The sequence below is a fragment of the Uloborus diversus genome, chromosome 10 (genome assembly GCF_026930045.1).
Source record: "Uloborus diversus isolate 005 chromosome 10, Udiv.v.3.1, whole genome shotgun sequence".
Taxonomy (NCBI): domain Eukaryota; kingdom Metazoa; phylum Arthropoda; class Arachnida; order Araneae; family Uloboridae; genus Uloborus; species Uloborus diversus.
This window is the reverse complement of record NC_072740.1, coordinates 55,060,506-55,075,814: the sequence shown is the minus strand read 5'-3', so window position 1 is coordinate 55,075,814 and position 15,309 is coordinate 55,060,506. Positions and strand designations below refer to the sequence as shown.

The following is a 15,309-nucleotide window of genomic DNA, read 5'->3' as shown; positions in this document are numbered from 1 at the left end:
TTTTTGTTTTTTGTTCACTATTTGTACTAAAATACTAAATATTTTACTGTTAAAGTACAGTATGTACTGTACACTGATTATTACATTGTTTTAGCACAATTTAATGTTTGCAGGTAGCAGCACTGTCTGCTTTGTTTATGTTCTTTGTTTATCTTTCTACCAGGAACATAACCTGAATCAGCTTAAACAGTCCACTAGTTCTTTTTATTAGTGTGTTCTGTTATATTTCAAGTTAGTTTTAGGTAATTAGTGAGTATGTGTATGTGAGTATATATAATAGTGAGTATAAACAATTTTTTACCTCCTTTTTTAAAAAGTTAAGAAATGGTGTAAACCTTGTGAAAAGTATGCCAAAAAGACTTAAAATGCTCATCAAGAACAAGGAAATGCATACTAAATATTAGATAATTATTTCCCTGTTCGTTAATGTGTCTATAGTTATGTAATCAATAAAGAATTTGCTTTTAAAACAGTTTTAGTCTAATAATTTGGCAAGCACTGTATACAGCTTAAATGTTCATATCATTAATTACATATTTCTTATACTTTTCTCCACCTAACCCCAACTCTACGCATGTAGCCTTAGGTCCTTAGGTTGTACCACGGGAGGGGCCCGCATGGAAAAAAATGTTTGATGAAAAGGAGTCCTTAAAAACACAGAAGTTAAAAAACATCCTAACTCAGATTTGTTATTTATTGAGCATACATATTTATTAATTTTAATGTGAGATTTTCTCTCATCTGGAAAGTTATTAGTGTAACTTGTTTTGTTAGATGATACGTAATACAGTCTTTTCCTATTTATTGTGCCAAGCAATGCTTTTTAAATCACAAACCTTTTATTTATGAAAGAAAAATTACATGTTTTGCTGAAAAAAATATAGTTTTGAATACTTCCAACAAGCAGCAATATTGTAAAAAGTTCAGTAGTGCATTTTACCCCAGTCTCTCCTAAATATTTAGTCAAAGCTTAAATCATGATCTAAATCTGAAAGCCTAACATTAAATTCTTTTGAATAACATATTATATATCTTAAGGTAAAGTACTAATTGAACCTAAAAGAGATACTTTCCTTACTAACCTTTTGCATAGTGTCAGAAAAACTGCCTTTGATTTATTTGTAATTTCTAGTAGTAAATCCAAATATTTCAGTGGCTTTTTTATTTGTAATGCCATGTTGCTGATAAAATTTAAAGTTTTGACTTACTACATTAACAACTGTATCTGCTTTGTTAATGAGGGATCCAACTCTTCAAATTATATCATCAAGTCTTATCATTGAAATGTGATGGCAAATAGTTTGAGAGAATTGCTTCAGTATATACTTGCTAGGAATTAAACTCAGGCTGCATAGGTTAAAGTAAATCCTATGGGGTTTGGGATATTAACTACTTGTCTCCATTACTCAGTTTGCACATTCTCATTTCACATTTTAATTGTTATTTAACTCTTAGAAATGTATGAGTGATTATTTGTTCATGTAATTACTTCATTTGATGCAGGATATTATTTTGAACATTGATGGAGAATAAACATTCAAACATAAATACGTTCGTGCTATTTGTTAATTAAATTACAGTAAGGAACAATTCACTACATATACCCAGTAAAGCAAAATATCTTGCCTCAGTATTGCATAAAGGTTGACATGCAAGAAAAATCATCTTGCATTAATGCTGCCTCAATGTTGTTATGTTACTCCATTTATGCTGTCAGCAGGCTGCCGCAATATTGACTGAGAAGGGGTATGCAGCATAATATCCGGAAAATATCAAGATATGCTGCTTTTGTAATATTGCATTCGTATTGATATGACAGGATAATATCAAGATGTTGTCATGACAGCATGAAATCAAGGTCTAGGCAAGATGATCTTGCTTTTGTAATATTGCATACGTATTGATATGACAGGAAAATGTTAGGATACATTGACATGACAGTATGAAATCAGCACGTTTGCAAGGTGTTTTATCCATTTATTTATTTGTATTATTTTCACTTTAAACTTGAGAATTAAATTTCATTCTTGAATTTTTTCTGTTATTCTTCAAGATAGTTTTCTAGCTTAAGAATATTTTCTTAAAGCTGACATCTGATCGGAAATTCATATAAAAATATTAATAGTACTCGCAATGTAATTTAAAAAATGAAACTTTCTTCGTTTTGCGTAATACTTGACTTATTTTTTAAATTCATGTTTCTAATTGTACTATAAAGACATAAAATGCCTAGTTAGGAATAATTGCGGAAGGTTTTATAACACATTTTTGAATAAAGATAGCAAAATAATAAATAAATAAATACAATAAAGTACATTTTCAGATGGATGTCAGCATTGAAAATATCCCATGGACAAAACATATGAATTTATCTCAAAGAATAACATAAATAACCATTGAATAAAATTAATCTTACTCGTGAGATTGAAGTGATAATACGAAATTCTGGGCTTCATGTCCTTTGTTTCGAAGTCTAGGGAAGAAAAAAGTTATTTTCGGCCATTTCTAACATTGATCGCACATCGTCTGCGATATGACTTGTTTAGTACTATATTAATAAACAAATGCAAATATCAGTCATTCATAAGTTATTCCTAAAACAATACCATTCCACACTAATAACTAAGCAACCAACTTAACGATGCCTAAAAAATGCAACGCCACATGCAGTTCCTCTTAACCGACTGAATCGATGTGCCAGCAATGCGAGGGACACTGGGTAGAAAGAACTGTGCGCATGCGCAAGTATCAACGAAGGTCCACCTGTTCTATTGTGTACTAATTACCTTGACGGCGACAGAATGAAATCAATATCATCTTGACGGCGTCAACATGTATGCAATGTTGTTATTGTAAGGTAATATCAATATTGATATTTTAAGCTGAATGCAATGTTGCATACGTGTTGTTATTGTAATATTGCTTTTTAATCTTTATGCAAGCTTTATGCAGTATGAAACACGTCGATATTGACGCCGTCAGTATGATATCAAGATCTGTCAAGGTTGATGCAAGAAATCTTGCTAGTAGGGTACTGGCTTAACAGCGTTCGACTATTAGTGAACTTTGTACTTATATGCCTCTTTATATTTATATGCATTACTTTTTCCATGCATAATGTAAGATTATTAGTTCGCAGTTTGTATGTTTTAATTATGTTTTAACACTTTGGTTGATTTGCACTTTATTGTTTGGCTAAATTATATACTTTTTAATTGCATGTTCATTAGAGACCTAAAATCAAGCAATGTCATGCTTGACGGAGAGGGGCATATAAGAGTGGCGGATTTTGGGCTTAGCTGCATGGCTGAAAGCTCAAGACAGTTTTGTGGGACTCCCTCGTCTTTACCACCTGAAATGGTTTGTAAAATTTGACTCACAGCTATGTTGATATATAGATCTTAAAAAGATGTGAATTCCAAATAATATCTATAAATCTTGAAGATGCATTTTGGTTAGGAAACTATTAGTAAGAGACAAAACATACATGACATAAAATATTAAGACATATGTAACTGTAATTATGAGTCATAAAATGTAACACTTGAATGCTTAGGAGCTTTGTAATTTAAGTGAATTTTTAAAACTATGTATAATACATGAACTGCAACACAAATACATAAGTGATGATCAACAAAAGGCTCTGGGCCCAGTTAGGCTGGCGCCAGGCAATTTATCAATCACCAATGAAGATCAAGAGCCCTCTTAAAATTAATCTAATCAAATAATTGCAAGTATTACCTGTTTCCTATAAGGATCATTCTACAAAAAGTGTAACTTTTCTGTCAGACGCCTTTTACAGTAAAAATTTTGAGGAACAATTCATTAAACAATGATTTTTAATTTCATCAAAAATATATCTATTTAAACGTACCAACAATTTTTTCATAATAGGTTCTATTTTAGTATATTTTTGGTTCACAACACCTGAATTCTCACCTCCATGGCATGTCACACACCTTGTGTGACTGTTTATATTGCTTAATAACTTGTTTAATTGAAATTATATAGTTATTTATTATTCCTTTCACAAGTGTCTCAAATGCTAATTGTTTAAGTATATTTAATTGTTTAATATTGTGTTTTAGTTCGTTTAAGTAGGATAAGTTATGTCACACAATAAATTATCACCTCCGTTACCTAAACACAAACTGCCATTCCTCATTAACACGTGGTAGTAATGACATCAGATTTTATTTTTCATGATACAAGGAAACCCCCTTGTTTATTTTCAGCCATAGTTGAAGTTGTGAGATTTTTGTTGAAAAACCGGAAGATATAAAACTTAGTGTGATTATTTTGAATTCTCACCTCTGTGAACTTGAATTTAAGGGTTGTAAATTAATGTAAAAAAAAGAAGTGAACATGTTTTCATATGCTTAACATGTACATATTGTATATAAGGAAGGAAAACAAAATCCCTGAAAAATGTATTATTAGGCCTATATTAATGAGAAATTCCTCACCTCCATGACAGACTTCATCCATGTCATTATTTCTGAGGTGAAAATAAATGATGAAGGAAAAATATATCGACAATTGGCATTCTACCGAAATTATAAATTGCCAGTATATCCTCAAATTTACTGAATACTTTTTTAAACATACATTTGAAACTACTAATTAAGTTGTACTTTAATTGAGAGAGCTTAATATTACATTCCCACCAATCATTAAAATAGCTGGTTGTTTGTACAATTAACAAAATTACTACTTTGATATTAAACTGGTCTCGATTTTTAAATGTTAAAAGTTGTTTTCTTTTTTTTTATTTTCATGAACAAGACTTTTATTTATTTATTTATGAGTAAAATAATTGGAACTTAGTTGGGCTATTGTTTCTGGTTACTTCTAGTAGGTAACACTTTCATGTAAGAATTTAAAAAAAGAAAATAAAAGGTTTCGAAATTGAAAAATATTTGCGTTCAAAAGTTACGTTTTCTGGAGAATGACCCATTAACTATTGCAAATGCCTACTACCATACTGAAATATAGTTTAATATATATAAAGGTTTTTTTCAGGAAAATATTATAGTTAAATTATATACTTAAAGCACTTATTTAAACATCCCCCCCCCCCCCGTAATTGCTTACTTAATTCTTATGATATGAATTTATAATTTTTCAGTGCTTAACATTAAAAAAAGTGCTACTTATAACCTTACATTTATGTGGGTTTTAAAATGAAATTATAAACATAAAATTACGAAGTTGGAGGAAAAATATGCAGTTGCATTTTCTTGTAAAATGGGTAGTAAGTAAAAACATTCTAGTGAAAAGGGAAAGCCATTAGTTCAATTACAAATGCATTGTTAAAAAATGCTTATTTTGATCACCTTCCATCTGTAACAGGAGGTTATTTTTTTAGATTTTTTTTTTTTTTGAAATCAAAGCAAATACTTTGAACAAGAATTTTTTCCATTGCATGAAATGATTATGATTTTGTTTTGCATTTATGCTTTTTAGTGTCATTCATTCATATGCATGCATTTAGTATCATTCATTTACATGCATGCTTTTTAGTGTCATTCATTCATAGGCATGCTTTTAAGTGTCATCATGTGAAGCATATTTTGTTTGAAAAGTTTTTTTTTATTTGATTTTCAAATAGTAAAGAAATAAATATTATGTTTTGCATTTATGCCTGCTTGTGAGTATTTTTTTGATCAAAATTCGTATGCTTTTTAGTGTCATTCATGTTTAGCATATTTTGTTTTCAAAATGCTTTTTGATTTCCAAATAAAGAAAAGGGGAGAAATATCTCGTCTTTAATATTATTTATTTAATCATGCATGCAATTCAGAAACACATTTTATCACAATGCATATCTCAAGTGTTCTGTTCTATTAAAAATATGAAAAAAACACTTTGTCTTTGCAGATTTTAAATGGGGAAGCCTACAATCAAGCAGTTGACTGGTGGTCATTCGGGGTTCTATTGTATGAAATGCTGAACGGAAGATCCCCTTTCTGTGGAACAGATGATGATGAACTCTTTTGGAGCATTTGTAATGAGGAACCAACTTATCCACATTATCTCACTAAGGAATCAGTAGACATTCTTAAGCTAGTAAGTAAAAGTTTATTTTTGTGTGTTGTAAATGATGTGTATTTTTGTATTTTGACTGAAATGTTGATTTTGATCAAAACTTTTTGTTGTCATCTTATATTTGAAAATTTTCTTTTTGGATTTTTCATTATTTCTTTTTGGAGGAAAAATACTAGTAATGCGGAAATGCCAATTTTTTCTGTTCCCATGCCAGTCCTTTATATTTGAAGTACAGTCAAACCTTGATATCTTGAACCTCCTTATCTTGAAACCCTTGATATCTCGAAAAAACTTTTCCCCTGCATTTTGCATAAAACTGTTAGTGTTTTTTATAGTTATCTCGAAATTTATTTTTTGGAACCCTCGTTATTTCAAAATTTTTGCCACAGAAGCAAGATTTAATTGATGCTTTTCCATTGGAAAATTTTGTAGCAAAACCAGTTATGAAGACATCTTCCCCCTTCACCCTTTTTTCCTGGAAAGTATAAGAATACAGGATTTGGGGGGGGGGGGGGTAAGAGAATACGGGAGCATTGGTATGAGGTGGGTGCTGACATTATTTGTCTGTTTTCTCTAAAGGTTAACTTCTTTTTCTTTTCTTCTGGTTTGGGACATGCACTCATTTTGACAGCAGGGGGTCGAGTTTTTGTGGTTGACCAGTTTTCCAGGGAGAATGCATTCTTCTTCAGTCTGATTTTTAACTCCTACAAAATGCCTGGTGAAAAGCTTGTTATCATTTGATGATAAAATTAAAATTTTGAAGTTTATTGATGAAAACATGGTGAGATGAAAAAAAAATGAGATTGCTGCTAATTTCAAAATCCCTACGAGTACACTTTCAACAGTAATAAAATGTCATCAAGCTGTCAAAAAAACTGAGATCAAAGAAATTGTAAAAAATAAAAATTCAAAAATCTCTTTATCCTGAAGTAGAAGAATGCTTGCATTTAAAACTAGTAAATTGCTAGAAGAAATTATTAGTTTTTGTTGTTTATGCATTGTGATATATCTACGTGTCATTGTGAGAGTTACAATGACTTTTTTTCTTGTTATATATCTCTCATTTATCATCTTTTTCTTATTTTTTATACATGTTTTTTTCAAAACCTTGATAACTTGAAACCTCTATATCTATTTTTCCTTTCAGAGAGACTCGAGATATCGAGGTTGTACTGTATTAAGATTTTGCTTACAGACACTACTCATTTTGTTTTCATTTCTTATGAATAATAACTATCTAATAAGATTTTAGGCTAGCAATAACAGAACCGTTGGTTTAAGTTCCCTGTCATGAAATAGTAAAGTATTTCAGCAAAGAAGGGGGGAACTTGAAAAAAAAAAGAAAAAGAAATCTCTTCATGTAACACTTCAAAAACCCCAATTAACTGTTAACCGAGGGGCGAATTATGGCTACCATTTTAGAGGGAGGGGGGGGGGGGGTCATGCTGAATTGAATATTTAAAACTTTTTGTTGAGAAACACTTTTGTCATGCATTGAGTTATACTATATTTGCACCCCTCCCCCCCACCAGGAAAGTTTTGAAATAGAGAAAAAATTGTATTTATTATATTTGGAAATGTTTTTTGTTGTTATGATAGATTTTTGAAAGAGTGTCGGAAGTATCATTTCACTAACACCAAAGGACAAAATGCGTCTTCATTAAAAAAAGAAAGAAAGTAAAACGTTTTTATTGGCAAATAAAAAATTAAATAGTATTGTGTGTGTGTGTTTTTTTTTTTTTTTTGTCCTATACATACACAATTTATAATTGAAGATTTTAAAGTAAAGTCACAAATTTTGAAAAAGCAATAAAATTAAATATGTTAACACTGAAAGAAAAACAATAGCCCACAAAAAACCTGAAAATAAATATGTGATGCTTATTTCCACTGCATCCGAAAACTTAGGAGTATTTAAGGACATATCACAAAGATACACATCAATGTCATTCTCATCTATCCCTGCTCATGCATTTTGTGCTCACTTATGGCATTTGAGACACTGAATCTAACCTTCACTTGCTGCAGAGGAGGAATATAGTTTGTTGCAATTAAGGGGTCACAGTACCTTTCAAGCAATTTTTTCAATTTAAGTAAATTATATTTTTCGTTGAAATCATAACAGGCTTACTTACTTTGTAATCAATAATTTATTTTAAAAATTTTAAAATATTGCTTACTTTTTTCAAAAATTCAAAACATTTGGAAAATTTTTAATTTTTAAAAATCCCTAAGGCTTTTTTGTTTTTAAAGTAATATAGCAAAAGCTTTTTGATAAACGATCACAACCATCATCTCTAAAAATCTGTGCATTCATTTGCTTTTGTGTTTACTAGAAAAATTTTTGTCATCAACTACGTAAAAAAAAATGTAGTTTTTTTCAAAAAAATTTGGTTTTTAAACGTATAACAAGCTCTAAACATTTGAGTAATTTATAAAATGCTTATCCAATGCACAGTTTTGTTAAATATATTATCCTAATTTCAAAAAGTATTGCTTTAAAGCTGTATCTTTAATAGAAAAAAAATCCTTAGGGATTCTTATGACACGAAAACACAAAAAAACGATCATCGAGAAAAATAAAGTTTTCTTTTTGCGTAAGAACACATAGCGAGCATGACCTAAAACCACTCATAACTTTTTCAATATTTGAACTAAAGCAATGAAACTTTTCCCCTGTGTTTGGACTAGTGTTTAGTTTCGAAATAAGCAATAATTTTTTTTTTATCATTTGGTCATTTTTGAGGTACTGTAACCCCTTCCATTTCAGATCAGGCAGGGTCTGTCACATGACCATCATCGATTTTTTAGAAAAAAATACAGTAGTTACAACTAAGGGACATATGAAATATCCTAAAATGATTTTGCAAGAAAAAATTTAATTCTTCAGTTACAGCCTATTAAAATTCTGCACAAAATCCGCCGTTTTGGAAAAAACCGGCAAAACACTCCATTTGAGATGGACACTATTTCAAAAGTATTTAACCTATTTGAATAATTCTTTTTTTCTAAAAATAAAAAAGGACCCATATATCCTCTAGACATCATTTTTTAAAGTTTAGTTAGGTTTTTTGATAAAGAAAAAAATTCATTTTTGCCGCGAAAAAACTGCATTTTTACCAATTTTATGATTTTTTTTCTCCTTGAAAAAAAAGTTTTTTTTATTAAACCGAGATGGCAGTCTAAAGCCTTTATATGATAGTTTCATAACATATTTTATTATAATCCTTGGATGCATACAGCCTTGGAAATAAAATTTGAAATTTTGAAAATTTTGAAAAATTAGCGATTTTTGAAATGATTTTACTAAAAAAATCCATTTTTTTAAAATTTAAAAATTGGCTCATTTGAACCCTATGTAGTGCTAAACAAGTGGATAGATACCGCATCCCGTACTTTTTCTCATAAAATGTTTTATGATTTTTTGAAAGTAACCTTATCGCCCATGGCATGCATGTAAAATAAAAATTTCTAATAATTTCAGTCACTGAAAATCAGATTATATTAATGCGTAATAGCTACAATAATGGTGCACTTTAATAGAAGCAAATAAAATTTTACTGACTTTTAATAATATAGCAGTATCAAACCGCTTCTGATGACCCAGTCAATTCGTCTTTTTGTACTTTGTTATATAAATATATTTTTTTGCTGATCAGCACCTAATTTTTATCGGAGCTAAGCTCCCATACTTCTTTATTTGTTTCACTCAAATTTTGTAACCGAATTCAGGCCACTTAATCATTAAAATAAGTTCTAAAGAGTATAGGGATCCTGCACTTCTTTTGTTGGGAATTGGATCCCTGGCTATAATAGCTACCTTTGGTGAGATCTGTTTGGTTACCTCAACTTTCAACCATGTTCAATTGATTACTTTTCTCATAAAACAGGTGGGCTTTTTAAATTCTTAAACTACAAGTGGGTTTTGCGGTTTGAATTTAGTATACATATTCTTACTTATAAAAGTAATCATACGAGGTAGGATCCAAAAATTATGTGACAACATTCGCCAATGACAACCAAAGCACGAAATTAAAATTAATCGTCATTCTTCCCTTTGATGGATTCCCCTGTCGCATAATTGAGTTGAAGAGAAAGAGAATTGAAAGAGAAAAATTATTCGTTTCTGCATATGAAAGTAACGGTGAATGCATCGCTTTGGAGACAAAATAAACTAATATTTATAAAAAAAAGGAAAGATTTTAACTGTTACTGATAAAGTACATCATTATCGTAGCTATTAGTCATTAATATAATCACCAAAGGCTCTTCTACCTAAAGGCTACACACAGAGTCTTACAAAAATACGAATTGACTGGGTCATCAAAAGCGGTTTGTTACTGATATATTATTAAAAATCAGTAAGATTTTAGTTGTTCCTGATAAAGTGCACCGGTATTGTAGTTATTAGGCATTATTATAATCAGAATTTCAGTTACTGAAATTATTAGACATTTTTATTTTACATGCATGCAATCGGGGCTAAGGTCACTTTCAAAAAATCATAAAACATTTTATGTGAAAAAATACGGGATGCGGTGTCTATCCACTTCTTAAGCATTATATGGGGTTCAAATGAACCAATTTTTAGATTTTTAAAACATGGGTTTTTTGAGTAAAATCACTTCAAAAATCGCTAATTTTTGAAAATTTTCAAAATTTCAAATTTTATTTCCGAGGCTGTATGCATCCAAGGATTATAATAAAATATGTTATGAAACTATCATATAAAGGCTTTAGACTGCCATCTCCGTTTAATAGAAAAAAACTTTTTTTTCATGGAGAAAACAAATCATAAAATCGGTAAAAATGCAGTTTTTCGCGGCAAAAATGAATTTTTTTCTTTATCGAAAAACCTAACTAAACTTTCAAAAACGATGTCTAGAGGATATATTGGTCCTTTTTTATTTTTAGAAAAAAGAATTATTCAAATAGGTTAAATACTTTTGAAATAGTGTCCCTTTCAAATGGAGTGTCTTGCCGTTTTTTTTCCAAAATAGCGGATTTTGTGCAGAACTTTAATAGGCTGTAACTAAAGAACAAAATTTTTTCTTGCAAAATCCTTTTGGGATACGGTCAGGTGGGGTAAAATGGGTAGTCAAAATATATGGTTTTAAAAACAAATATTTTAAATTAAATTTGCATTTTTTTGAGTGAGACATTATACTTGGCTGTTCTGAATTCTGTTTCACAAAATATATTTTCCAATAGATTATTTTTTAGTGAGAGGTAACACTTTAAATTGATGCAGATAAATTCAAGTCACATGTTGTCTGCTTAAACTTCTATCTCCAGCTCCTGATTTTTGAGAAATTTTTATTACTGTGTCATAATATCTTTAATTGGACATTTTTGTTGCTGCTTCAACTTACAAGGAAGAAAAAAAAAATTTCTATTTTTAATCTCATAATTTGAAAATGGTGTAAAATGGGTATATGGTTAGGCTTATCATTCAAGCCAGCGGTATACTTATTTTAGAGTTTTTGTGCACTTGCGCACAAAATAACAATTTCCTCAGAATATGCTGGGCCCAGCTCGTTGCTGGTCGTCACATTTGTATTTGATTGCAATCAGATGCTACCAATTTCTCTAATGTGCCTTTAAATTCTCAGAACACATCCTGGTTTCAATCCGAAAATTATACGTCACAAAGTATGATTTCGTGACCTTATAAAGATTTGAAAAGTGCAATATTGTCTGCAATTTCAACAAGAGCTTCAGACTTGACAACTACCTGCATGAGTATTTAAAACAACTTAAATGTATGCTGGCAAATACAGGAAGTATTGACAAAGATGTTTCAGGAAGGCTAAGAGTTGAAAGTGAAAAAAATAATGAATTAAAAAACAAGAAAATAAAAAATGGTGGAAAAAGAAAGTTTCCATTCAGAGGAAGTATCTGAAATAGAAACTACTAAAAATATGCTTATGAAGCAAAGTTTAACCACAGGTGCCTGGGTATAAATATTATACTTAGAAAACAAGCAAGAAAGAATTTATTGGCAAATATATGGCTGTTGAGGGAAATATTATGAGATGAAATATTTAAAAAAAATCCGAGATGGGGGATTTTTATTTTTCCTGATATAGACGACATGGATTTCATTGAAAAACATCAAATAATAAAAAAAATTAATGAGCCACAATTTAACAATAGAGGCCATTACTTTTTTTTAAAGAATGACAAGTATGGATATCATGCATTGAAAGAACCCTCATTAATATTTTGTCAAATTTACTGTTTGCACTATTTTTTTCTTAAGTCTATATTATCACACAATATTGAACAAATAGTATGCTTTTTTATCACTTCTTAGACTTCAATACCCATTTTACCCCACAGGCTACCCATTTTCACCTGCGTGGGGTAAAATGGGTATAGAAAACATACAGTCATAAACACTCCTCTCAAAAATAAATTTGTACCAAATTACGTGTGAAAATCATTTAATTCTACTCTCAACATATGTAATGTATACATAAAACAAAAAAAAAATAGAAACAAAATATTTTGACAAAAATATTTGAGTCAAAATCCAAAAGTAGGCTATTTTATACCCATTTTACCCCACCTGACCCTATTTCATATGTCCCTTAGTTGTAACTACTGTATTTTTTTCAAAAAAAATCGGTGATGGTCATATGACACTTTTCATACCTGCCTGCCTGATTTGAAATATAATGACTCACACATACATTTATCTTCTAAATCTGATTTGCTTGATTCCAAACTTTACTTTTCAGCACACTTTTATTCAACATTGAAATGTCTTTTGCTTTGACTTCCTTCTCATTTCTTGTTCAGGATATGTTTTGTGCCATTATGAACACTTAGGGCAGTGACCATTCTTGAGTGCCAAATCTTTTTACTTACAACCTTGATCCCATTTATATTTTACAAGTTATATTCAAGATGAAATTATCAATGGCAGCTCATAGTGACACTGCTTTTTCTTTCTCGAGCCCATTCTCCAACACAAATCAAGTGCTCGCTTTTAAGGCGAGTCTTTCTCATTCCTGTCACATCTACGGTTAGCCCTCAGGCACTGGACATTTCTGGTAACTGGCCACCAGATGCAGGACACATGGGAAACCTGTGTTTCATTAGGGTGAGCTCAGCCAAGATACTCACATTTAGTATTCTTCAATTGCATTTCAATAGTCGTTTTGTCCCCTGATTCTGTTCTTTATACAAATACAAAGAAGCCAACAAGCAACAGGCTCTGGGCCCAGCTAGGCTGGTCCTAGTCAGCTTATTAGTCCCCAATGAATGTCAATGGCCCTCTTAAAACTACCCATCCCACCGCTCATTACCGCCTCTTCCTTGTAAGTCGTTCCAAGTGCCCACTACCCTACTAAAGTAGTCATTTTTCTTAATTTCCAGGTTAGCCTGAGATTTGAATAGCTTAAAACAACGACCCTTCGTCCTGCCTTCCGTGAAAAAATTTAACCCTTTAATTTACTTTTTCAAAACCTCTTGATGTGTATAAAGACCTCTCATTGAAATTGCACACCCAAAGATTTTTTTTCCCGGAAAGGCATGATTTTCTTTTTTTTTTGGAGCAGTTGGATTTCATTTTGACTCAAAGAAAAAGTTTCGGAATATTCTTACACTTAAAATGGTTCAGTGGCTCTCATGATAGCTAAAACCCAGTAACAGTCTTTTACTTCAGACAACAAAACAGTCAAAGTAGTTAGCTGCAGTTATAGAGAATGATCTACTTGTTCATCACCAAACATTTGTCATTTTGAAAGTATGATTTATTGGAGAATTTTAGAACTCATACAATCATTTAATTAAATCTAAAATTACCCACATTTCATGAAAATCAAAAAGGAAATCCTTTTACCCATCAATATGGCATTCTATTTCAGGCCTTATTACTGGATGACACTGACAAATAAATCATAAGATAGTGTAAAAATGGAAAACATCTATAAATTTGGGACTTTTCTTAAAATTTTGGCAGACTTGAAGACCTTATATCTTGACAACAGGCTGACAAGTGCAAATACTTCTTGCATCAAAAAAACTCAATAAGCTGTATCAATTGCTTTGTATTACACTATTTGCACAGTTTTCTGGTGAGAAACAAAGCAAACTTAGCAAGTGTAATTCATGTCTAAAAACATACTCCATTGGGTATAGCAAGTCATATTTATGTATATGAAAGACTATGTCTAAATAAATAGGAAAATTAGTTCTTACTTTTTAACAGATATTATAAAACCCAATTTTCAAAGCATTTTGTTGAGATATTGCAATCTCTTGAATACCACTGTTGTTGCTTCTTGTACTTAGTACAACTAGTTCATGTGTTAACCATTAAAAAAGGTTACCTGCCTAGAAGGAAACATGTGGCTTGTTTGACTGCTACGACCATTTTTATTTGAACAACCTTCCCCCACTGATCATTTTTCCTAAAAATTCTTTATCTTATTATTGAACTCATTTGCCCTTTGATGTTTCCCTCCTTGAATTTCATTTAATTAATTTATTGATTTGTTTGCTTCTTCACTGAATGTGTTTGTTAACTACATCTGCCAATGAAATGAAATAGCTAGTGGGAGTTTTTTTTCATTCCCAAAATGCTTAAGAGTTTATCCAAAGTCTACTTTCCTCATTGAAGCCACACATGAAGAAACAAAAACTAAATTTAAAAAGTAATCTAAGATTTTAAAAAAGTATTTTATAAAGAAAATTTTGAACATAATTCTATTTTTCCCCTCTTTAAAAGTAATTCATTGGCCTATTCCCCACCTGTAACACATGTGTTAAAATTTGTTTTTAATGATAAATTGGCAGGGAAATCTTTTTTTTTCTGAAGAGAATGAATTTCATTTTAAAACCATCTTAAAAACAATATTTGTCTCTTCTTTCCCCCTCCTTCCTCCTATGAATATGCATAAGAATGTAGCTGATCTGCAATGTTATGGTGAGACATTCAAACTATTACAAGATAAAACATTTGTTTCGGGACTAGCTTTTATCACTCAAAAGGAATCAGGAAGGATACATTTAGATATCAGGCTGTTGACCATTGGACTTCTGAAGTCATCAAACATTTCTGAAATCAATTGCCCAGGTTAACCGGCAACTTGATTCTAGGAAAAAGTAGTTTTTATGATTACACACAAATTGATCTTTCTTTTTCTAAAACTATCACAGAATTTCATTAGTTTGAAAAAGTGGCACCTTTGATTATACAATGTGAGTTCTGCGGGTGAGAGTAGTCAGTTTTTAAATTATGAAATGTATCTG

The 15,309-nt window shown here is 30.7% G+C and overlaps 1 protein-coding gene across 1 annotated transcript in view; it reads left to right on the top strand.

Moving 5' to 3' along the window:
* The window catches only part of LOC129231853 (putative protein kinase C delta type homolog), a 176,576-nt gene that overhangs the window by 148,749 nt on the left and 12,518 nt on the right, over positions 1-15,309 (top strand). Inside the window, exon 13 of the mRNA XM_054866235.1 lies at positions 5,881-6,069. Coding sequence (XP_054722210.1) covers positions 5,881-6,069 — 189 coding nt within the window. The remainder of the gene's footprint in view (positions 1-5,880; positions 6,070-15,309) is intronic.